This window comes from Girardinichthys multiradiatus, chromosome 19 (assembly GCF_021462225.1).
Source record: "Girardinichthys multiradiatus isolate DD_20200921_A chromosome 19, DD_fGirMul_XY1, whole genome shotgun sequence".
Taxonomy (NCBI): Eukaryota; Metazoa; Chordata; class Actinopteri; order Cyprinodontiformes; family Goodeidae; genus Girardinichthys; species Girardinichthys multiradiatus.
Window position 1 is genome coordinate 36,147,947 of NC_061811.1, and position 24,235 is coordinate 36,172,181.

Below are 24,235 nucleotides of genomic sequence, written 5' to 3' on the forward strand. Positions count from 1 at the left end.
CAAAGTGCTTTGCACTAGAAGCCACAATCACACAGTCGCACTTATAAACACTCACACGATCATACAGATACCCAAATCAGCAGGTAACTTGGGGCGAAGTCCCTTGCCCAAGGGCACATTGACATGTGGCAGGAGGAAGCTGGAATCAAACCTACAACTTTCAGAAGAAACAACAAACAACATCCTGAAGACCAAGGAACACAGTAGGCAGGTCAGAGAGAAAGTTGTGGTGAAATTTAAAGCAGGGTTAGGTTCTAAAACAATATCCCAAACTTAGAACATCTCACAGAGGTCTGTTTAATGTGTCATCTGAACAGTGAATAAGGATAGACCAACTGCAGACCTACCAAGACATGGATGTCCACCTAACTCTGAAGGATGTTTTTCTTCAGCAGGGATAGGGAAGCTTGTCAGAGCTTGGTGAAATGATAGGAAGATGGAAGGAGTTACATCCAGGGCAATCCTGGAAGAGAACCAATTAGAGGTTGGATAGGATTTGAGTTGTTGTCTACCAGGAGGTTCACCTTGTAGGACACAGGAGTCAAGCTCCAGTCCTCAAGGGCTGGTGTCCTGCAACTTTTAGTATCTCTGCTTCAACACACCTGAATCAAGTAGTTGGTTCATTAGAAGGACTCTGGAGAGTCCTAAAATCAGTCTAAAATCTGAATGTTTGCAGAGGTCATATGTTTTCCCTCGCTGTAAGGACAGACCGCATCTTCATCACCGAATGACAGCCTCTCCTTCCACCCTTGGAGCTCCAGCTGTGTGCACTGTCTACCAATCGCCTGTGGCTCGACTTCCAGGTCATTTTTCCAACAATGTTCTCTCAGCTGATGAGCAACCATCCTGCAGTGATCCCAGCCATGGTGACTACATACCACCACAAGGGAGAGGAAGATGCAGAGGCTCTACTCACCACGCACCACTACATCAGCGATGAAAGATAAAGGACGACCCAGATGAAGCAGCTCCTACACCACCTAGATTCTTCCCAAAACAGCCCCCTGCACCAGAGTCTCCATCCCCACAGAATACAACATGTACATGTGAGGAGTTGACACTTCTGATCAAATGCTTGGCAGCAGATCAGTTCACCGGAAAACAAAGAGGTGGCCCATCACGGTTTTTCAACATCTTGTGGACACTGGTGTGACCAACATTTACATAATCCACAAGGAGGTGTGTGCTAACCAGCAGCAGCCATAAATGACCTGGCAGCAATTCCAAAAAGAGCCGACAGCGCACCTACTTGGAACACCTCTGAAATGCTCTCCTCCTATCCCAACAGTCACCCACCACTGCTTTAAACAGTTCCATATGGAACTACCAGCTGTGTAGATAATAGTGATAGTACAAAGTTCTGTTGATATAAATAAAATATTATGTTGTTTTTATTTTTTACTTATGAATGTTAAAAATGCATTTTTTTCTAAATGTGTGTATATAGTTATCTTTTGCACACCCAGAGTCCTACACTCAAAAAATGATTGGTGATTGTTCAGAACATGTGTAGGTTCACATTTCAAATGCCAAATGATAACTTCATTAACAATCAGAAAATGTATTCTCATTAAAGCCTTGAAAAACAAATGCCATTTTGTATTTTTCTTTTTTTAAAGAGCTGACAATTCCTTTTAATATGCAATAGTAATTAACCACATGTTGGAAAGTCAAGTTGTTTTTATGTTTATGTCCTTCCTAGCACATCGACTCTATGATGGTAGTATGAAATTAGCTCTATAAATAAATTTGACTTAAATACAACTTGTGAGTCTGTTGCAGGACTTGAAAACTGAAAAGCTTTCAATCCAGTCTGACTGAGCTGGAGCTGTTATGTAAAGTAGATGAACAATAATTTCAGTCTGTAGACATTCAAAGCTGGTGGAGACCCCAAAAGACCTGCAGCTGGAGCAGCAGCCAATGCTGACATTGACTCAGTGGGCTCTAAATAAATGCACACCATACTTTTAAAATTTTTGCTTAAAAAAACAAAACAAACAAAACTAAAAACTGTATAATTTTCCTTACCCTTAATAATTATGCACTACTTTGTGTTGGTTTTAAATTCCTATTAAATGCCTGAATGTTTTAGGTTGCAATGTGCCAAAATGTGAAACAGTACAAGTAATTTTGCAAAGTACACTATATTGCTCAAGTATTGGGTCACACCACCAATTTAATGAATTCCAGTGTTCCAACCACTTCCATGGCTGCAGGTGTATAAAGTTTGGTGTCGAAAACCCTGACTGGACCCTGACCTCAACCTTCTTGAAAACATTTGTGATGAATTAGAGCTGAACAACTGCAACTCTGGTTTTCTTATCTATGAACACACTCCTAAATGCTGTGGAAGATGTTTACAGAGTAGTTAAAGTGGCTATAGCTGGCAACGGTAGGTCCATCACAAACTGGATCTTATAGATTAAGAATAGGATATCAAAGTTTATGTAGCTACATGTAAAAGTAGACACAAACTTTCAGCAATATAGTGTACTTGGTACTGAGAAAGACCCTCATACTTTCAATGTTACAGTGGCAGAATCATATTTAAATTTATTTCAAGCACAATGTGACCCTAAGAGTAGATCAAGTTATTTTTTTCGGCAGTTCCTTGTGAACAAAACTGACTGATTGAAATTCTACTTAAGGCCTCATTCGTCATTGGGCTGATATTCTTATGTTGACTCGACAGTATAAAGGCCCTGCTGATGTCGTTAATGCAACTTCCTCTGTAAATAATGCTGCCTAGAGAGGAAGTGGATCCTGACCACTTCTTCGTTTTCACATTTCCAACAGTGTTACAGTCTGATGTGAATTTGTGATTACCTCCCAGCGGCCGTGGGTCATGAAGAACAGAGAGAAGGGAATGGCTGTCCCTGACATGGCGTGGGTGGACGGCATGCTATACTCAGAGTTGTAAAACATCTCCACTTTGACCACAGGTGGAGAAGCGGGCCGGGACCACCCGATCACATCCTTTGTGCACTGCCCCACATACATGACCCAGACCCACACCATGATCAACCGTCTGCTCACAAAAGCGTCCACGTTCCACATGATGAAAGGGAAGAACGTGATGTAAAACATCTCGTTCCCCAGCTCGGTCCCGAGGGTGAAAAGGTAGAACAAGAAGCGGTTCTCGATGACAAACTCTTGCCCCGCTTCGCCCGTCAGCGAGTTTCTGCGGAGGGGTTTGAGGGTGCTGCCCCGCGCGGCGAGACTTTCTCCGCCGCCGGACAGAGGAGCTCCGTTCGGGGAATCTTCCATTTCATGCTCGAGTTCTCTAGGCTCGGTCACACAGGTGTTCCTCCTCTGAACTCCCATACCGGCCAAATGTTCATCTCCAGTTTCCCCGGCTGTGTAATGATTGAGAGCCCCGTTGTTGAGAGAGTGAGCCTGCTCCGCTAACCTGCAGCTGTCAGAGGTCGACCTATCGCCAGAAACGGATTCTGAAAAATTGCCGTGTATCCCGCAAATATGCTGAAAGCGGGCAACAAGGTGTGGGTCTTGGAGGTAGCGAAAGTGTTCCCTAATTTTCTCCATGTTGAGATGGCTCTATTTGCCGAGCCGCAGAAGGGAACACGGACTTCTGTACTTCCTCAGAGCGGTGGGTGTTAGCTCCTAGGCTGGCGTCTGCTGGCTTTGGCAGCTATCTGAGGTGAACCTCGAACCATGAGGAGAGCCGAGAAAGTAGTGACGACGACCTGTAAAACATATATAACAGTATGGAAGATAGTGGTATGCTCTGTCACAGCAGCAATGCAGAGACGGAAGATTCAGGGGAACACACTTTCTCCGGTGCGTTCAAGTGCGGTTGGATTTTTTTTTTGTCACGTTCATATGTGGTTGACAAATAATTTACAGTAAATATTTACTGTCACTAACATGTTAACTAGCACACTAAGAATATTATATTTAAGCAAATCTTTCATCAGGATCGTAACGTCACAAACATTCCTTGTTGGCGATTTTCTCGTGTCCCTCCGAGCACCTGGTTGCAGACAGAGAACTAACCCACAGACAATAGATGACTAAAACGCCGCATGAGCGTGTTTTGTGTACGTTGGGGTCGCCGACATATTGTGAGTGTCATTTTTGTTAAAACACTCAAAAAGCTCGGACAAACAGCTTTTTGGGTGTTTTAATAAAAATTTCGCTCACTATACAAGTGATTTTTCCACATATTTGTCATGCATTTCGGTTTTCATTTCTCAGGTTGCTGAAGTAAGTTTCAAGAACCGTTTTAAGAAGGTAATAAATCTGTACCACTTTTGATCATCTCAGTATAGTAAAATACATATACAAATATATCAGTAAATTACGTTTTGAATACTGGATTAAGGTATTTTAATTTAAAGAGAGATTGTTTAAAATAAGTGCATGTGAAACCTTTATTTTTAGTTTGTGAAAAATATTTTATGAATATGAAATTGAAATTTAGATATAGTATAAAAGGGCTACATGTTGGCGCAGTTGGGTCTTTCTGCATGGAGTTTGCATGTTCTGTGATGTGCATGCATGGATTTGGATGGATCAACGGGTACTCCGGCTTCCTCCCACAGTCCAAAAACTTAAGAGCATTATGCCCCCTTTAAAAGCTGTGAAATATCCCTTTACTCAGGCTATTATTTGGATGCTACCTACAGCTTCCTGTCAGTCAGACTCATTACAGATAATGTAATGAGTTTGGGAAAATAAAGGCTTGTGACAAAGGAATGCAAAGGTAATGAAAAGGACTGCTTATCTGACTAATGGATCAATAAACTATCTTTGAACCTGGATTTTAAATCTGGTATAACAACCAACTCATCAACATCTGTAGATGTGTCCTGGACAGTCCCAGAGCTCCTGACAGAAAAAAGCCCTCCTGCATTTAAACCTCTGGGCAACTCTGAAAGGCTAACATGTTTTGTCTAAACACACAAACAGAACAGGTTTCCATAAAGTCATCATCCACAATACACCCTGCTGCATGGGTACCTGCAATGCTCTGGTGTGAAACGTCAACTTTATAGACAGATTCCAAGAGGTGATTTCTTATGTGATGACAGGAAAAGAAATCATTAGGAGGGAATAAAAATTGCAAGAATAAATAAGAGAAAAAAATGAAACAAAATTAAACATATATACAATATTGTGTTCCAGGAGCTAACATCTAGATGCTTTCCTTCTAAACAGCAAAGCATTTTTTGTAATTTCTGAAAGTTCTAATCTCTTATGCACGTGAAGTTTGAAATGAATGGTTCTTTGGAGATAAAACATTATCTTCTGTTTGTCAAACCACTGTCTTTGTTAATTTTAAAGAAATAGGTTATTGATCACCATTGACTTATACTAACTCAGGATTTTTAACTGGACATAAATCACTTACCGTGAATAACTGATCTAAAGTGGTAAATTGAAGTCTTGATGATTGCTTTTGATCATGGAGTCTAGCTTGAAAATACTGATTAGATTTGCAGCAGATGTTCTTCAACTCTATTTCATAGTCTTTTGGGTTTTTTTCATTTATTTTTTCCAAAAAGTGGTCTGAATTTTATAGCACTCCCTGAGGATTACAAACAAAACACGTCACCGTGTTTGTTTACGCAGCTGTATCAGTTCACCTTTAACAAAAACTAGTTCCAGATTCAGTTTGGCCAGGTTAAAATGAATTAATTCATGTTCATAGTTCACCATATAGAAATGATAAAATAAGTTCCCTGCTCCAGCTAGTTCTTGTTCATTTAACATTTTTACCAAATGTTTGTCATTAGATCTGATATAATGCTGAGTATTTTTCGGACATTGCAGATCAATGCTCCAAAGCAGCATGGTAAGTTGCAGAGCTTTTCTTTAATAATAATAATAACATTAATAATAACAACAGCAAACTGGAACAATTTACAAGGGTAAACCGGACTGGGTAACGGACATGGAACCAGGTAGAAAACTGTAGTAAAGGGGGTGGTTTTCAGGCGGAACCAGTGGAGAATAATAAAACCAGGGAGTATAAGCACTGAGGTAGGGTGGAAAATGGACCAAGGAACACAGGGAGGTTCAGAGGGGAATCAGGATCAGCTGGTGGGAGAGAGACTAATTAACACAGATGAGCAGGGAGTGCAGGGTGGTAACAGAAAACATCCAAGTGAACAGAAACAAGTAAACAATGAGACTACCAAAATAACATAAACAGGGAGACAACAGAAAAGACAAACTAAAACATCTAACACAGTAACCCAGGAAGAAACAAACACCTAAACTCCATAATGAATCTAATAAACCTAAATGAACTGAAATAAAGCAAATGAAGAACTAGGCAGTGCAGAGAAGGTAAACAGTACTCAAACCCAAAAACCCCAAACACAGGCACATTATGACAATGCCTGTAGGTCCTAATATCATTTACAAGTAAACAAATGCATTATCACATTGCCTAGCATCTATTTAACTTTCTCCTGTTGTCTTTGTTCACATAAACTGTCTTTTACAGTGGTTGAATTCCCAAAATTACTGCCATTATTCACAAATTTAATGCTTTTATTATTTGAAAACAATACTGGAAGTTTGCACAGCAGTCCATGCAGACTAGTTTGTAATTACAGTCACCCTCTTATTAACCATCTATTCACCACAGACAGGATTTGTCATAGGTTTGTTGCGTTGCCCTTTAAACTGTTATTGTCAGAAACAGTAAGTATCAATGATCAAAAACAATGCACGTTTTGGTAATTCGGCAGCCAAATAAATACAAAAATAAAGATCCAGTTCACCTATATATAACTTTGGTTATAAGGGAGTTGAGACATAAAGCTGATGAGTAAAATCTTTTTAAGGATCTGTGTTGTTCTTTTGTTTACTAACCTGCAGGATGGTCAGAGAGAAGAGTTAGGAGCTGCAGCTTCTTTGCTAATCTTTGCTATATCTCTCAGTGGAATGGAGAATAGCCATGTTTGAAGCAAGAGGAGATGCATTGATCTTCACTATCAATATGGTTCTTCACAAGGGCAGCAAAAACAGCCCTTATATGTACAAACAGCTGAACTGTGTTTCTGCTGCCTGCCTGCCTACATGCGCACGCACACACACGCACGCATGCACGCACACACACACTCAGTGCTCACCTTGAAGAAAACTGTTGACTTTTTGTGCCTGAAATTTCCAAACACAGAGTGAATCCTGTGTTTACCCCTGAATCGAGCACCGTTAAATGATGTCTGGGTGACCGGTGTTTTTATATAACAAGGTACTGAGCTTTAACACTGGTTTTAGGTAACGTGGCTAGAGTGGTTTAACTTTGGAAGACCTAAACTAAAACTTCCAAAGTGATAGAGGCAACATTAAAATAAAAATTAGCAGCACAAACCAGCTTAGAATTAATGGAATAGTATCACATTTGACTGACACCAATTATGCTTAATTTCGGTAATGAGGGGGGGGCGGGTTGACCTTTAAAGACCTCTGGAAACTTATATCAATATCTTTAAAATGACAGCACTAATTAAAACCTTTGTCTTGCAAACCAGCTCAAAATTGTAGCACAATTGATTGACACAAATTTAGTTTTATTTTAAGATCAGCTTTACTAAGGTAGATATGAAGGTTAGTGTTTTAAGCTTAACACCCTATTTTATTTATGTTGAAGACTTATTTTGAGGTAAGAAAGGAAGTAGTTCTGGAATCGACCCTTTGTTTTGAAAGATACATTGTTGGGATGACCAAAAACACTCTGTTATGAAAGCAGTGAAATCAGTGTAATAAGTATGAAAGTGTTTGGTCCTCTCAGGCTTGAGTTTTAAAATTATTTGATCAAAAATGACCTGAATCATTCTAAACTAAAGAGAGATTCCTTAAACCTACCACCTTAGAATTAAACAAGCATAAGAACCTCATTACATGGACTGGTCAAAGTTGGAATGGAATGTTGTACACTGATCACAGATTTTTAAAATGGGTTTGTGATTTGTGAAACCTTTACTCAGTTTGCATAAACAAACAAGTTTAGATAATTATTTTCTCTACAAGTGTTAATAAAATCTCGTCTCATTCTTGTGATCCCAATAATGTGTTTGATGTCATCTCATGAGCTACATGTATCGTTACATGACTTAGGTCTGCTTTATCAAAACAATTATTCATTTGCTTTGGTGTAAAGTAGGGTTAGGGTACCCTTTTCCTGGTAATGTTTTTTTTTTTACTTGCAAAGCTACAGGTGGACACAAAACATTGTATGACATAGTTTATTTGATAAATGATAATGTACAATAAGTTTATTGTTTCTTTTTAAAAAACAAAAAGCCTACGGATTTACATATCACAGTTTTTCGGACAAAGACTTAACACTCCAACAAGTCAAAGAGGATGAACAAAATATTTCATTTTGGAAAAAGCATGTTAGAGTTATAAAACAATAAACTATACTGAAATATTCACATAGGATTAAGAAAAAAAAAAGGATGGTGAAAATATTTAAAGTTGACAGCGAGCCCATCACAGGATGGGCTGGCAACCTGTCTAAAGTCAACCCTCCAATGACCATTGGAGATAATCACCCTCCCTGTCTCCAAACATTGCAAAGAAAATTGGATATAGAAAATACACAGAGACTGTCCATGGTGTCAGCAGTTCTCTCATTCATTTATATGCTGATGACAGTATTCTGTAAACATTTAGTCCAACGCTACCTGTAACCTACCTCTGCCAGTAATTGAAACTCTCCACCCCTGGATGGTACAGTATTATGTTAGGAATAACCTTGCTTACTATTACTAATAAATGAGATTTCACACACAGACCAGCATGATAAAGTATGAATGCTAATATTTTCACTTTTCTTAGAATAGGATAATAATCCTCAGTGACCTACAGTTTGACATAAAGTTCAGTATAGTAGGTTGATTGCGGAACATACTGTAACAGGAGCGATTAGATTGCTGCAGCCACACTTAGATTCAAGGTTCGACACCTGCTTTTACACACCATATCAGATAGACACCAGCATGGTGACACATAGTCTACTGATAAACACTGAGGGAGTACCAGACATAAAAACCATGTGTGACCTTCTTTCAGGGCTGTTATCACTTCAATCACCAAGCGGGTTAAGAATGGGAGCCATCAGTGCTGATCTCTGTAACCATTCCTCTGCATTATTTAGAATAAACGTGTTGAGAGTATAGAAGTTTGAGAGTCATTCCTTTTAAGAGAAAGTGATTTTAAGCAGAGATGACGCTTCTGGGGAAAAGAATTCGGGCGAGATTCGAGACGTCTGTCTGCCAACAGGGTGCAGTAGCTCGGACAAATTGGTGCTTCTGTCTGTGCCTGGAAGCGCTTCATCCTCTGGCTAGGGGCCGCAAACGGACCGGTTATCACAGCTTGCGGCTGCACATTATAAGGTGAGGAGATTCCTCTTAAAAATCTCCAGGGTTTTTTCCTAAAAACACTTTGGCTGTGTTGTTGGTTCTGTGTGAGCTGGAATTTTGTACCTTGGAAACGGAGAGAAAGAGAAATGGATCAGAAACATTTTTGGTGAGATTTTGAGAAAACGAAAAAAGAATATAAGACATGTGGGAAAGTTGTCCAACTAAGTCCTAAAAACCGCTTGCTTCCTTGTGAGTAAACATGCATAGATAGATGCGCATTCTCAGTTAATGTTTTGACGGGTCCAGAATTCCCTTAAGGAGCACGAAAGCGGTGCCGAGGGGGGGTCTCCTGATTTTTCCTTAAGAAAAGTCAAAAAGCTGCTGGCTCCCTTTTTGAGTAAACAGCTGTGTAAATATAAAAGTGTAACATCAACTGGCCAGTTTGAATGTGTGTGAGTCGATAACAGTGAGCTAGTGGAAGTATTACACTAATGGACTTTGACTGCTAGATGCTAAGCTAACAGATGCTAGCTCACTGAATAAACTCTACTGTGAATAGGCTTTGGTGTCTGAGAGATAAAGAAATAAGCTCTCAATTGGACCAGGAAACCGTGCTGTACCGCCTGGTTGGCCAGAGCGTATGAAAGTGTGTGTGTGTGAAGCGGAAGAATGACTAAAATTATCACAAGTAAATGAGTTCCCTGCTTAGCAAGCATGGGAAACAGGGAGGAAAAGTATATTAGCGAGCATTCCTCACAAAGATGCTTTAAAAACTTAAAAAAACAGGTTCATGGAGCGTGTTTGGGTCCCAAAATAATTGCCAGAAAACGGTAAGAAACTATTTTAATCATTAAGAGAAAAAAAAGTGGTTCCACTCTCTAAAGTTGTGCACACTTATTTTTAAACAGGATCCTAAGTTAAAACAAGATAAGATTGAATATAGCATTGCTGACACAATACATGGTGGAGCAGAGATTTATTTATTTATTTGGTATTTACAGTTTAATCAAACTTCTATGTGTCCGTTTTGTCTATCCATTTATGTGGAATGAATGACTGTTTCATGCTAATTAAAAATTAGGGTATATGCGGCATGATTAATTTTACATTGCTTCCTGATCTGAGACTAATTGGGATTTTGAGTTTTTCAGGTCTGGGGAGCAGTTGCAAAGAGGTAAACAAGGTTCTGGCCAGCCCATGGACTGCCTGCGTAAAGGATAAAAACATTTTAAACGGTCTGATGTCCAACATTAATTATTCAATGAGGACTTGTCTTTATGCCAACTCAGGGTTATCACAATGACAATTAGAGACTGCAAAAGCAGGTCTGTTCCTCAACAGCCTCATAATAACATTTGGCCAGTTGTTTATGGTAAAACCAAAGGAAATCCAGACAGGGACAATTTTTCCCCTCAAAACAGGATTTTGATTAACAGAGATTTAGACTTTTTCCAGTCAGGTTTAGAATGATCAAATTAGACTTACATTCGAAACAAATGCAACACATGCTTTAACAGAATTAATGGACAGTGTGTTTATAAAACTGATGAAGACAAATTAAGGTTATAAGATATATGCCCTTCATTTTAATGTTTTAAAATTTTATTAAGCCTTGTAAACTGACATGGAAAGGGGAACCAGATTTTGAAAATGGGATCTAGGGTTGAGATTTAATACTTATATTTCATGAATATATTTAATGAATACAATACTCTGACCCATTTTGAGTCCTGCACCTAAAAAGAGACTAATCGAGATATGAAAGACATTAAATTAATAGCAACTAATAAAACTAGCTACCCCACTCTTAAAAAATGAGGACTAACTGCAGTATGAAAACGCTGATACAACTAAATAAGACTAAAGTTGAGTAAAAACATCCAGAGTCATTAGTCATTATTATATTGCAAATGGATACAACTCGAATTGTTATGAAACTCGGGCCTGGGAGGAGTTTGGTGAGGCCATGGAGAGGGACTAGCTGTTGGCCTCGAAGAGATTGTGGCAAACCGTCTGGCGCCTCAGGAGGGGAAGCAGTGCTTTACCAACACTGTTTACAGTGTGGGTGGGAAGCTGCTTACCTCGACTGGGGACATTATTGGAGTAGTTCGAGGATCTCGTCAATTCTGCCTCACGCATTCCCTGGTGGAAGCAGAGGCTGGGGACTCAGGGTTTGACCTTTTCATCACCCAGGCTGAAGTCACCGAGGTGGTTAAAAAGCTCCACGATGGCAAGGTTTTGGGGGTGGATGAGATCCGCCCTGAATACCTCAAGTCTCTGAATGTTGTGGGGCTGTCATGGGTGACGCGCCTCTTCGACATTGCGTGGCAGTCAGGGACAGTGCCTCTGGCCTGGCAGGGTGGGGTGGTCGGAGGGTGTGTTCCAACTATAGGGGGATCACACTCCTCAGGCTCCCTGGTAAGACCTACACCAGGGTATTGGAGAGGAGAGTCCGGTCAATAGTCGAACCGCGGCTTCAGGAGGAGCAGTGTGGTTTTTGTCCCAGCCGTGGAACACTGCACCAGCTCTACACCCTCTGCAGTGTACTCGAGGGTTCATTGGAGTTTGCCCAACCTGTCCAAATGTATTTTGTGGACCTGGAGAAGGCATTCGACTGTGTCCCTCGTGGTGCCCTGTGGGGGGTGCTCCAGGAGTATGGTGTTGGGGGCCTTTTATTACGGGCCATCCAGTCCCTGTACAAGCGGAGCAGGAGTTTGGTCTGACCTGTTCCCGGTGCTTGTTGGACTCCGGCAGGGCTGCCCTTTGTCACCGGTCCTGTTCATAACTTTTATGGACAGGATTTCTAGGCACAGCCAAGGGCTGGAGGGGGTCTGGTTTGGGGACCAGTGGATTCCGTCTCTTCTTTTTGCAGATAACGGGGTCCCGCTGGCCCCCTCTAGCCAAGACCTACAGCATGCACTGGTGTGGTTCGCAGCCGAGTGTGAAGCGGCTGGGATGAAGATCAACTCCTCCAAGTCCGAGACCATGGTTCTCAACCAGAAAAGGGTGGCTTGTCCTCTCCAGGTTGGAGGGGAGTTCCTGCCTCATGTGGAGGAGTTCAAGTATCTTGGGGTCTTGTTCATGATTGAGGGGAGAATGGAGCGGGAGATCGACAGACGGATTGGTGCGGCTGCCGCAGTAATGTGGATGCTGTGCCGGTCCATTGTGGTGAAGAGAGAGCTGAGCCGAAAAGCAAAGCCCTCGATTTACCGGTCGGTCTACGTTCCTCACCTATGGCCATGAACTTTGGGTCATGACCGAAAGAGCGAGATCCCGGATACAATCGGCCGAAATGAGCTTCCTCCGTAGGGTGGCCGGGCACTCCCTTAGAGATAGGGTGAGGAGCCAGGAGGGGCCAGGAGTAGAGCCGCTGCTACTCCACATCAAAAGGATGCCTCCTGGATACCTCCCCTGGGAGGTGTTCCAGGCACGTCCCACCTTGAGGAGGCCCATGGGACGGCCCAGGACACGCTGGAGGGACTATGTCTCTTGGCTGGCCTGGGAACGCTTTGGGCTCCCCCTGGAGGAGCTGGAGGAGGTGTTTGGGGAGAGGGACGCCTTGGTGTCTCTACTCAGTCTGCTGCCCCCGCGACCCGGTCCCGGATGAAGCGGAAGACGATGAGTACCGGTACAGATGATTAACAGACAGGGCAGACATGTTTGTAGGAGGAACAACAGTAATACAAATCATGCATTTTAACACACACACACACACACACACACACACACACACACACACACACACACACACACACACACACACACACACTCTTGTTTTACTATATGTAGTGAGGACCATGTGTTGACTCCCATTGACTTCCATTGATTTTCAGTCATTTTCAACCCTTTCTATGCCCTAACCCTGACAATAACTCTAAACCTAAATATTACCAGTGCTTACCTAACCCTAACCTTAACCTAAACTCAATTCACATCTTAGTCCTAAACCTAACCGTTAGCAAAATAGGTTGTGAGGACCAGCAAAATGTCCTCACTTTGGTACAAATGGTCCTCAATTTGATGGTGAAATCGGGAAATTGGTTCTCACTGTGATGCCAAGACAGGAACACACACACACACACACACACACACGCATACACATGCATGCACGCACATACACACAACACACTCAACAATCACTCACAGTACACTGCATTCTACAAAATAAGGCAATACATACTGATGCAGAGAACTATGCATATACCTGTCAGGCTTTAGTCCAGAATAAATTAATCTTTGTTCTTATTGAAAGCAAGAGCAGGATGTTTTATGATAAGCAACTAAAGACAACTTAGAAATATGAAAAGGGATACATGAAAGAGGGAGGTAAATTATTCCAAGTTGATAGAACTTTAAACTGAAATGCAAAAGGCGAAATTTCTTTCCTAAATTGTTGTTGCAGGAAACAATAAGATAACTGATTAGTATTTCTGAACAAAATGGGATTAAATATTGTTTTAAGTATGGAGAAAAAATTAAATATATACATTTAAAAGTAAATAAAAACCAAAAAAGTTTTCTTCTGATATGGAGAGCTAACCAGTTCAAGGAATCCTACATAAAGCAGTGATGAGTCCTAAATAGACATCGTGAAAAAAAAAAAAAAAACCATATATAAATCTACAGAGACTGTTATATACAGTATTGAGAGGATGAAATTTAGTATTGACATAAAATAACATCTGTGTGTTATAGAACTTGTGGCATCAGTTGTGTGAGATCTCTTCTACGAACTAGAGGGGAAAAACATTCTATAGAACGACAATGTGACAATTTTAGGGCAACAAGTTTACAGATGATATTAAGATTTAGGATTTCAGCACAACCAGTTAGCCGTTAGCTTCGTCCGATTCAAAAGTGGGGTTTGATTAAACTTGGCTAAACTTTCACCCTTTTAAGATATAACTCTATAATTTCAAAAGAATACACCAACCATTGCCTTCTGATCAGATTAAAAATTATGTCATTTATTTAAGATTTGGCTTTTCACCGAAAGTGGTAGGTGCATTAAATTATACATTTGATTTAATTGATTGCACGAAAAACAATTGCACAGACTATTTATGCATAAATAAGTTAATTCTGAATAGCTTAAATATGAATTTATTTTTAAACTTTCACTACTTGATGGCAAAAGGTAATGAGATGCACTGCCAGACAGAATACTGTTTTTTCCTTTTCTGATGAGAATGATTCCCTTTAAAAGTAATCTATCTGCAAATTTTAACAACATTCAAGTTAGAATGTCATTAAAATTTGTCTACTTTGTATGTAGCAATACTGGAATTAACAATGTACATTTATGATTATGCGTTGTGAAATGAAGAGGGGAAAGAAAAAAAGGAAAAATGCTAATTTCACTACCCAAGTTTGTGATTTTTTGTTAAATTGTTGTACTGGGATGGCTGTATGATCAAATTGTTTATTTTCAGGCTTTGTAGTTCACAATACTTAAGAGTTAATGGTTTTTCTGGAAAGTTTAATGAAGAGTCGTCCCACTATATTACCTGTTGATTTGAGTGATAACCCTAAACATATAATTTTCTCCTAGATGAAGAAGGCCTGAAAAGGTGGCTGGGAGCAGCCTGACAAATGGGTCCATTGACACATTATCACTTAGGACATAAGGTCCCTGGGGTTCAGAAACAGTATGACTGGGAAGATTGGGGTTAGAGGATGAAAATAGTGTGTTTGAGCAGGGTGTGACAGGAATGAATGAAGGTCCAATGTATGAATGATGTATTGATGTGGGCCACCTGAGTGAAAGGTTCATGAATTGAATTGTATGTTTTGGTTACTGTGAACTCTTTATTTTTTTTAGGTATTGATTCATAGTTGTGTCAGACAACTGATGAATGTTTTGGAGTGCCCCAAGTTTGTTTTTTAAATGTTTTTTCTCTAATGTTGGTATTGGCTATATGTGTTCGGGTGCTTGCAAGTTGAAACACTTATATGGGTTTTATTTTCAGAGGGTGAAAACTTAAATTTCTTATGAATTTTCTTGATGTGAAATTGAATCTAAATTCTCTTTGATGTGGGAACAGAACCAGATAGAATCTGTCATTCTGCCATGGGTTTTGGATTAAATAATTTCAAAACATCTAAATTTCTGTCTCAATATTTGTCTTAAATGTTTGTCTGACTGACCTTTATACTTCAGAGTGAAAAATAGTGATAATAATCCTAGAAAAAAAATTCAGGTCATGACTGGCTACATAGATCAGATGTTTAATAGGAATTAATAACTAAATGATGGTATTATTTACTCATTAAGCTCAGTAGAGCTGGCGGGGATGTGTTTTTATTCTGAATTTGATTCCTTTAATTATGCTACATTGGGGCATGTTTGAATGGCAATAATTGGAGGTGCTAATTAACCACAACTTAACTTCATCTATACAGTAGTTGCATATAATTCAGTTTATTTAAAGAGTAACCCTTTTCAGGTAGATAATCTTGCCAGAGGACGTTTGGGGATGGCTGTCGGTCTAAGGCGAGTGAAAGTGGATGGAAAAAATTGACATATAGGGTCTACATTAACTGATTCATACAATGTTAGGCAGAATTTTCAGCTGTGCTCTAGGCTGTTGTACTTTCTTTCCTTTCTCCTAATCATGCACATATAGCTTTAATGGGGTTATTTATTTCCACTAGGCATGTTACCTGTTGCTTAAACACTGCCAGGAGTCTACCGGAGAGATGGCGTTCTGCCTTTGGGGGGAGGTGGAACCACATGACAGCTGAAAGAACATTTACTGGTTATATACAGGTTTAGCATACACTCACAGGGTTGGGTGATTCTTTTGGGGGGAGGGTTACCTGGTTGCAGGTGTTCCACAGTTTACCTAGTGTCTGGTCGGTTAACTAGGTTTAAGTGGTGGTGAGGTGCCTTTAAATGACACCTCATCAGGGGGATTGTTTGGAATAACCTTGCTTACTATTACTTATAGACGAGCTTTCACACACAGACCAGAATGATAAAGAATGAATGCTAATGTTTTCACTTTTCTTAGACCGCCAACAGGGTGTGGTAGCTCGGACAATTACACCTTGTCAGCTTCTATAAATATTTTGGTACCAGAATCAGAATGAGAATAAGCTCTATTGGCCATGATTGTGGGCAAACTTTGTGAAAATGGACAACATGAACAGGTACAATTGCTGAAGAGGTGAGTGGAAGAGGACAATTATTTTTAATGGTTTTCTATTATTAGGCTCGGTAGTCTGTGCAGGGGTGAACAGAACCTTTCCTATGGGAGAGGAAAAATAGCCCTGCTTCCAGGGGTGAAAAATAATGGCATATGATTCCAGCTGCTAGGATTAGTTGATTTTTTTTTTTCCATTGGGTCTCTTTTAGGTTTGGCAAGTTATAAAGTCCACTAGTGGGGAAGGGGGGCTCCAGAAAGAATGTCTATGGTTAAATTGTATGGTCTGTCAGGAAACAAGAAAAGAGCTTTGTGTTTGCTGAACACTTGTTTTAGGTCATGGTATTCCCCAGGAACATGGGAGATATCAGAAGGGTCAGGCTCTTTTATGTCCGATGTTGGGTGTCAGAGGAGGAAAAGCAGACTGCAGGCTGGAGGAAAAGACAGTAAGTATGCTCCTCCTGTTCCTCCTTGCATAAAGGTGGAGGTAACGGTCCTGTTGCTGGGTTGTTGCCCTCCTATGGCCTCCTCCACGTTTCCTGGTGTACTGGCATGTCTCCTGGTAGAGCCTCCAGGGTATGGACTCTACGCTGACAGACACAGCAAACCTTCTTGCCACAGCTCGCACTGATCTGCCATTCTGGATGAGCTGCACTACCTGAGCCACTTGTGTGGGTTGTAGAGTCTGTCTCATGCTACCACGAGTGTGAAAGCACCAACAACATTCAAAGTGACCAAAACATCAGCCAGAAAGCATCGGTACTGAGAAGTGGTCTGTGGTCCCCACCTGCAGAACCACTCCTTTATTGAGTGTGTCTTGCTAATCGCCAAAGATTTCCCCCTGTTGTCTATTTCATTTGCACAACAACATATGAAATTGATTGCCAATCAGTGTTGCTTCCTAAGTGGACATTTGATTTCACAGGAGTTTGATTTACTTGGAGTTATTTTGTGTTGTTTAAGTGTTCCCTTTATTGTTTTGGGCAGTCTATGTAGTTAAAAACAAAAACAGGTTGTTTTTGTAGGTGTGTTATCAAAAAAATACCGCACCATGGCAAATATGAAAAATATACAATAACAACAATATACAATTAAATGAAATAGTATTTACATGTGCCGAGATATGCGTACTATTTGCAAGGGAAATGTCAGTGGGAGACCATGGCCTTGTTAATGAGGCTAGCTGCAGACGGGATGAAGCTGTTTTTGTGGAGAGAGGTTTTCTTCCTGATGGACCGCAGACAGAAGAGACAGTCTGGGACAGTTTGTGTCCAGGGTGGGAGGGGTCAGCTGCAATCTTTCCTGCTCGCCTTCAAGTCCTGAAGGCCTGCAGTTCCTGAAGAGAAGGAACATTGCAGCCAATCACCCTCTTTGCAGAGCGAATGATACGCTGCTGCCTGCCCTGGTCCCCATTGGTGGCAGCAGTGTACCAGATGGTGATGGAGGAGGTGAGCATGAACTCAATGATGGCGGAGTAGAAGTGCACCGTCATTGTCTTTGGCAGGCTGAACTTCTTCAGCTGCCGCAGGAAGTACATTCTCTGCTGAGCCTTCTTGGTGAGGGAGGTGAATTTCAGCTCCCACTTGAGATCCTGAGCGATGATGGTGCCCAGGAAACGAAAGGAGCCCACAATGGTGACTGGATAGTCACACAGGATGATGGGGGTGGGTGGGGGTGTGCTCTTTCTGAAGTCCATGATTGTCTCCACTGTTTTCAGAGTGTTGAGCTGAGACTGTTCTTGCTTCACCAGGTCACCAGATGATTAATCTCCCTCAAGTAGGCAGACATATCCCCCCAAAGATGAGCCTAATGGTGTCATCCACAAACTTCAGGAGCTTGACAGACTGGTGACTCAAGGTGCAGCTGTTGGTGTACAGGGAGAAGAGCTGAGGAGAAAGAACACAACCTTGAGGGGAACCGGTGCTGGTGGTCCTGGGATCATTGATGTGCTTTTCCAGCTTCACATGCTGCTTCCTGTCTGTCAGGAGGTTTATGGTCCACCTGCAGGTGGAGTCAGGCAGGCTCAGCTGGGAGAGCTTGTCCTGCAGCAGGGCCAGGATGATGGTGTTGAAAGCAGAGCTGACGTCCAGAAACAGGATTCTGGTGTAGGTTCCTGGGGAGTCCAGGTGCTGCAGGATGTAGTGAAGGGCCATATTTATTGCATCATCCACAGACCTGTTGGCTCTGTAGGCAAACTGCAGGGGATCCAGAAATGGTTCTGTGATGGATTTAAGGTGGGTCAACAAAAGGTGCTCAAAGGACTTCATTGCCACAGAGGTCAGGGCGACAGATCTGAAGTCATTTAGTCCGGTGGTCCTTTTTGGGAACAGGGATGATGATGGATGCTTTGAAGCAGGCTGGCACATGGTATGTCTCCAGTGAGGTGTTAAAAATGTTTATGAACAACGGAGACAGCTGGTCAGCACAGTGCTTCAGGGTGGATAATGAGACACGGTCTGGTCCAGCTGCTTTGTGAGGTTTCTGCCTCTTAAACAGTCTATTGACTTCCTTCTCTGAAATGGATAGGGGATGGGAGGAGGTGGAGGTGGAGTGGTTGGAGCTGGCCAACTCTGAGCTGAGAGGTGAGGAAATGATGTTGAGGCTGAGTGGAGGAGTGGGGATGGTGACCGATTGATTCTCAAAGCGGCAGTCGAACTGGTTTAGCTCATTTGCAGGGTGAGAGTCGTTGATGGAGTGGGGGGCTTTGGGTTTATAGTTTGTGATCTGTCTAAACCCCCTCCAGACAGATGTGGTGTCGTTTGCAGAGAACTGGACTTTTAGCCTCTTTGAGTACAGCAGTTTAGCATCTCGCACCTCCTTGATAAACCTGTACTTTAACGACCTGAACAAGTCAGCCTGTGTGTGTGCCCCCTTCTTTTGCAACCTTAGGTGTGTTTAGCTGTAAACCAGAGTTTGTCATTGTTATAACTCACCCTGGTGCATGTTGGTATACAGCTGTCCTCACAGAAGCTAATGTAAGACATCACAGCACCTGTTAACTCGTCCAGGTTGTTGGTAGTAGTCTTAAAAACAGTGTACTGGATGTTTTGGTCAGTTCAGTCCAAACACGCCTGAAGATTTTGTACAGCTTCACTGGTCCACTTTCATAACTTGCCCACAGGTTTACAGAGCTTTAACTTCAGCCTGTATGCAGGAATGAGGTGGACCATCACATGATCAGAGTGACCCAGAGTAATGCGAGGGATGGCGTGATAGGCATTGCTTACTGTGGTGTAACAGTGATCCAAAGTCTTCTCTCTGGTTGGACACTTTATGTATGATATATGAGGGGGCAGGCAAAATTGTGAAGTGGGCATCATCAGGCGTACACATTATGCTCCTGCATGTTTATTGTTGTTGTTGATTAGTGTTTTCTTTATTGGATTGGGGTAAACTATGTAGTGCTGTGCAATTTGCTAAACTAGCCTGGTTTCCCCCCAGTTGGGCTTCTTTGGAACATGTTGGGCAGGAAAAAATAGCTTTGGGCAGGTTGTTAAAATTTGAGCAGCTTTCACAACATTTGGAGGGTTTTTAGAAATGATTCCTGGCAAAATTCTATCAAAATAGTTTTCATTGTGTGGCAGAAAAGTAAAAACCTACACATCTCAAAATATGTCTTTTTACTCATATCAACAGTTCATTTATTTTGAAAAAGAGAATCTGTTGAACATGACATCATCAATCAGTGATGGTCATTGGTTAATCAACTGTCACTGTGAAATTATATTGGTCAATTGTAAATGCCCAAAACGCTGTTAAGAGTTCATCTACTATACACTGAGGAGCGGCCTTTACTGTGTTAAGCTTTGACTTGATGTTGAGAGACAGCATTATGCTGAAGGGGGAAAAAAATATCCAGCTAAAACCAGACTAGCACCACATCCCAAGTGGATCTGGTACCGGTCAGACCATGCACAGACATTTTTTGCTATGAATCAGAAAAAGGCGGATCCAAGATTCAGCCAGACACAGTACTGAAAGTTTAAAAGGTTTATTCAGCCACAGGAAAACGTCACACAGGTAACACTCCTCACAGCTTCCAGGAATCACTGCTTTTGTCTTGAGTGGAACTTGAAACCCAGAGGGGAAACCTCAGTGGGCGGCAGGCGGTGATCTCCACAGCATAGGTAAGAAGTGACTCCAGGCTGAATAATCTGAGGGCTAGGCTGGCTCAATAATCCAAGGACAGAAACAGGGTCAACGATCGGAACAAGAGGCGTCAGGCAAGGGGCAAGCAGAGGCATAAACCAGATGCAGGGAACAAGGTCGACAACCAAAATCCAAATAGTCCGACAGGGAGCAGGCAGAGGCATAAATCCAAAAGGCAAGGCAAGGTCAAGAACAATGATCAGACAGGAAAGAACGCTGGATATCTACTCACACGATGGCTTTCAAAAATCTGGCACTGTCTGCTTGTCAGAGTCAGTATATATCAGGGAAGACACAGGTGCTTGGCATTCCACAGATTGCACTACACCGCAGCAGCCACCAGGTGCATCTAATCTGCTGATTGCAGCCAGGGAGACAGGGTAGAGCAGACGTGCCAGAATCATAACAGTACCCCCCTCTAAGGTCCGGCTCCTGATGGACCACGAGGCTGATCAGGATGGAGACAATGAAACTCACGAATTAGGTCCTTATCAATGATGAACCTCGCAGGAATCCAAGTCAGTTCCTCGGGCCCATAGCCCTCCCAGTCAACCAGGTATTGCATTCCACGTCCTCTTCGCCTGGACCTGAGAATGCGCCGGACCGAGAACACTGGACCACCATCAATGACCCGGGTGGGTGGATGGGGCCCGGAGGTGGGCCCAATTCGGGGCTCCACGAAGGGCTTGACCTGAGAAACGTGGAACGTGGGGTGAATCCTCATGGAGTTGGGTAATCTCAGTCGTACAGCGACAGGGTGATAATCTTAGAAATTGGCAAAGGTCCAACAAATCGGGGTGTCAATTTCCGGGATTCTACTCTTAATGGGAGGTCCTTGGCGGAGAGCCAAACCCTCTGCCCCACCTGGTACTTAGGGGCAGGGATCCGTCTCCGGTTGGCAGTTCTTGACTGAACCAGTGACATTCTGATCATCGATCTCCTGGCCTCTCTCCATATTCTTTGGCACCTTAGGGCAGCCGCTTGGGCGGACGGAACATTAGCTTCTCTCTCCTGAACTGAAAACATGGGTGGCTGGAAACCAAACACAACATGAAAAGGGGACAAACCAGTGGCACTTGATTGCATAGAGTTCATGGTGTATTCAACTCAGGGCAAATTTTGTGACCACTTGGTCGGGTCAGACTCACATAATATACGAAGTTTGGTTTCAGCTTATTGGTTGGCTCTCTCAGTTTGGCCATCAGACTGAGGATGAAACCCTGAGGAAAGACTAACAGAAATTCCCAACAAAGAACAAAACTCCTTCCAGAAACGTGACTCAAATTGTGGTCCTCTACCGGAAACAATGTCATTTGGGATTCCATGGAGCCTGAAAACTTCTTGGGTCAATATCTCACCCATCTCCTCAGCAGATGGAAGCTTCTCCAACGGCACCAAATGAACCATCTTTGAAAATCTGTCAATTATGGTTAGTAGTACAGAGTGACCATTAGAAACCGGTAGACCTGTCACAAAATCCATCGCAATATGTGACCATGGGCAAGGGGGAACAGGCAAAGGGTGCAACAACCTCGCAGGGAGGTGATGTGAAGGCTTGGCTCGACAACATTGAGTGCATTCAGCAACAAAGTCTTTGACATCCTTGACCAGCGATGGCCACCAAAACTGAGTTTGAACTGTCTGAATGGTTCTGCTGATTCCTGGATGACAAGCTAAACGAGAGCAATGACAAGACTCCAGTACCTCCATTTCTGCTACATGTATGACCCCTTCTCTTTTCCAATGGTTATAATCAGTCTGACAGAGAGAGGTATCCCAATCATTGTGGTTTTTAGTATAACAATGGCCATCAGTGGGACCCTTTGTGAGGTGCCTTGAGACGACATTGTTGTAAATAAGCGCCGCTTTACTAAATAATCTGAACTGAAATTGTGTAGTTATGCTGCTATAGGCTTAGGCTGCTGGAGGACATAATGACCACTTTCACCCTCTTCGCTACATTCTCACACTACTCTCCAATTTTGCATTGTTTGCTGTTATTTCAGGTTTTAACCTTGTTCTCTCTTTTCTCTTTCTAGAAGCTACACCTGGCCTGGCTCTGTGTCTGCCTGTGACACCTTTCTGGAGAGGGGAATTGTCCGAGCTTCTGCTGGCAACAACTTAATGCTCACCCTCTACCGATGATCCACATAGCCCTGTCTTTTAGTGTTTAACCCTTTCTCTCTCCTAGACATGGAAATTGACTGAGCTTTTACTGTAACTAATTATATGTGCTCTCTTTCAGACTCTAACCTTGAAAACTGGCTCAGAGTTTATCTGTTCTTTCTTTCTAGGTGAAACGACTAAAGGAGCTACATCCATTAACATTTACTTTTCCTTCCCATAGAAAGTACTTCTGGATCAGTGCTTCTGTGTTCTTTTTGTGTCTCTGCTCTGTTCTCTCAAACCCCCAGTCGGTCGTGGCAGATGGCCGCTCACATTGAGCCTGGTTCTGCTGGAGGTTTCTTCCTGTTAAAAGGGAGTTTTTCCTCTCCACTGTCGCTACATGCATGCTCAGTATGAGGGATTGCTGCAAAGTCAACGCCAGTGACTGTCCACTGTCTCTACATGCTCATCCGGGAGGAGGGAATGCTGCAAGTCACTGACTGGATGCAATCTGCTGGGTTTCCTTAGATAGAAAAACTTTTTATCCAATTTGAATAAAAAGCTAACTCCAACTGCACTGTTCAATTGTTAGGATTAATTGGAATGTATGTACCTGACTGTTGTGAAGTGTCTTGAGACGACATGTGTTGTGAATTGGCGCTATATAAATAAAACTGAATTGAATTGAATTGAATTACCTTAGGCACAAGGCGTTCAGGGACAAACCAGCGGTCAGGTGGACATGATGGTGGGATAGGCAGATCCCTAATGGCTTCCTGGACCTCCCTTTCCACCTCCACTCGGGACACAGACAACCTGACGGTTTCAGGAAGGATAAACTCCTCTTCACCCGCAGACTGAGATTCTTCAGGCTCTTGAATCCGGGATAGGGCGTCAGGTTTGCCATTTTTACTCCCTATTTGACGGTTTTCTGACAGAGTTAAAGCATTACACTAATAATAAACCCTTCTCAATATCAATATAACTCACCACACTTTCATGTAGCTCGACTGAAGACCTGCCTTTCATTTCAAATCACAAACCTACTTTAGGTAGTTAATGTTAACATTGGGTCTATTATTATTCTAATAACATCAAACAGACAGCTAAGTGACATTTTCCCATTTATTGATCATTTTGTGTGCTGCTCTTTATCATAGAGCAATATGTTTAGTCTTTGACATAAATTAGCCTGTAATGTTAATTACCAAGCAAAATGATTCTTGAAATGCTGTAGTAGAAATGCTTGCATGAAAAAAGCTCCTTGAATAAAAGTGACTTTTACACATAACAGAGTTTTGGCCAACATGCTGCAATTATAAAATGCTATGTTTGTTTCTATTATTAACACTTTATTGTGAGGGTTACTAGACAGTCAGAAAATGATTATGGCCATGCTTTTTTTTTTTTTCTTGAGGCTTCAACATCAAAATAGTTAATCACAATATGTGAAATGGTCTAATTTGTCTGTGTCTGTCTTCATTAACCTGACAA

General features: G+C 42.0%; 1 protein-coding gene across 1 annotated transcript in view; it reads right to left on the minus strand.

The window, feature by feature from the left end:
- LOC124855645 (sphingosine-1-phosphate phosphatase 1-like) overlaps positions 1–4,207 on the minus strand; it is a 40,812-nt gene extending 36,605 nt beyond the window's left edge. The window contains exon 1 of the mRNA XM_047345645.1: positions 2,827–4,207. Within this exon, the coding sequence (XP_047201601.1) occupies positions 2,827–3,543 (717 nt within the window). The 5' untranslated portion in view covers positions 3,544–4,207. The remainder of the gene's footprint in view (positions 1–2,826) is intronic.
- Positions 4,208–24,235: the final 20,028 nt, after the last annotated feature.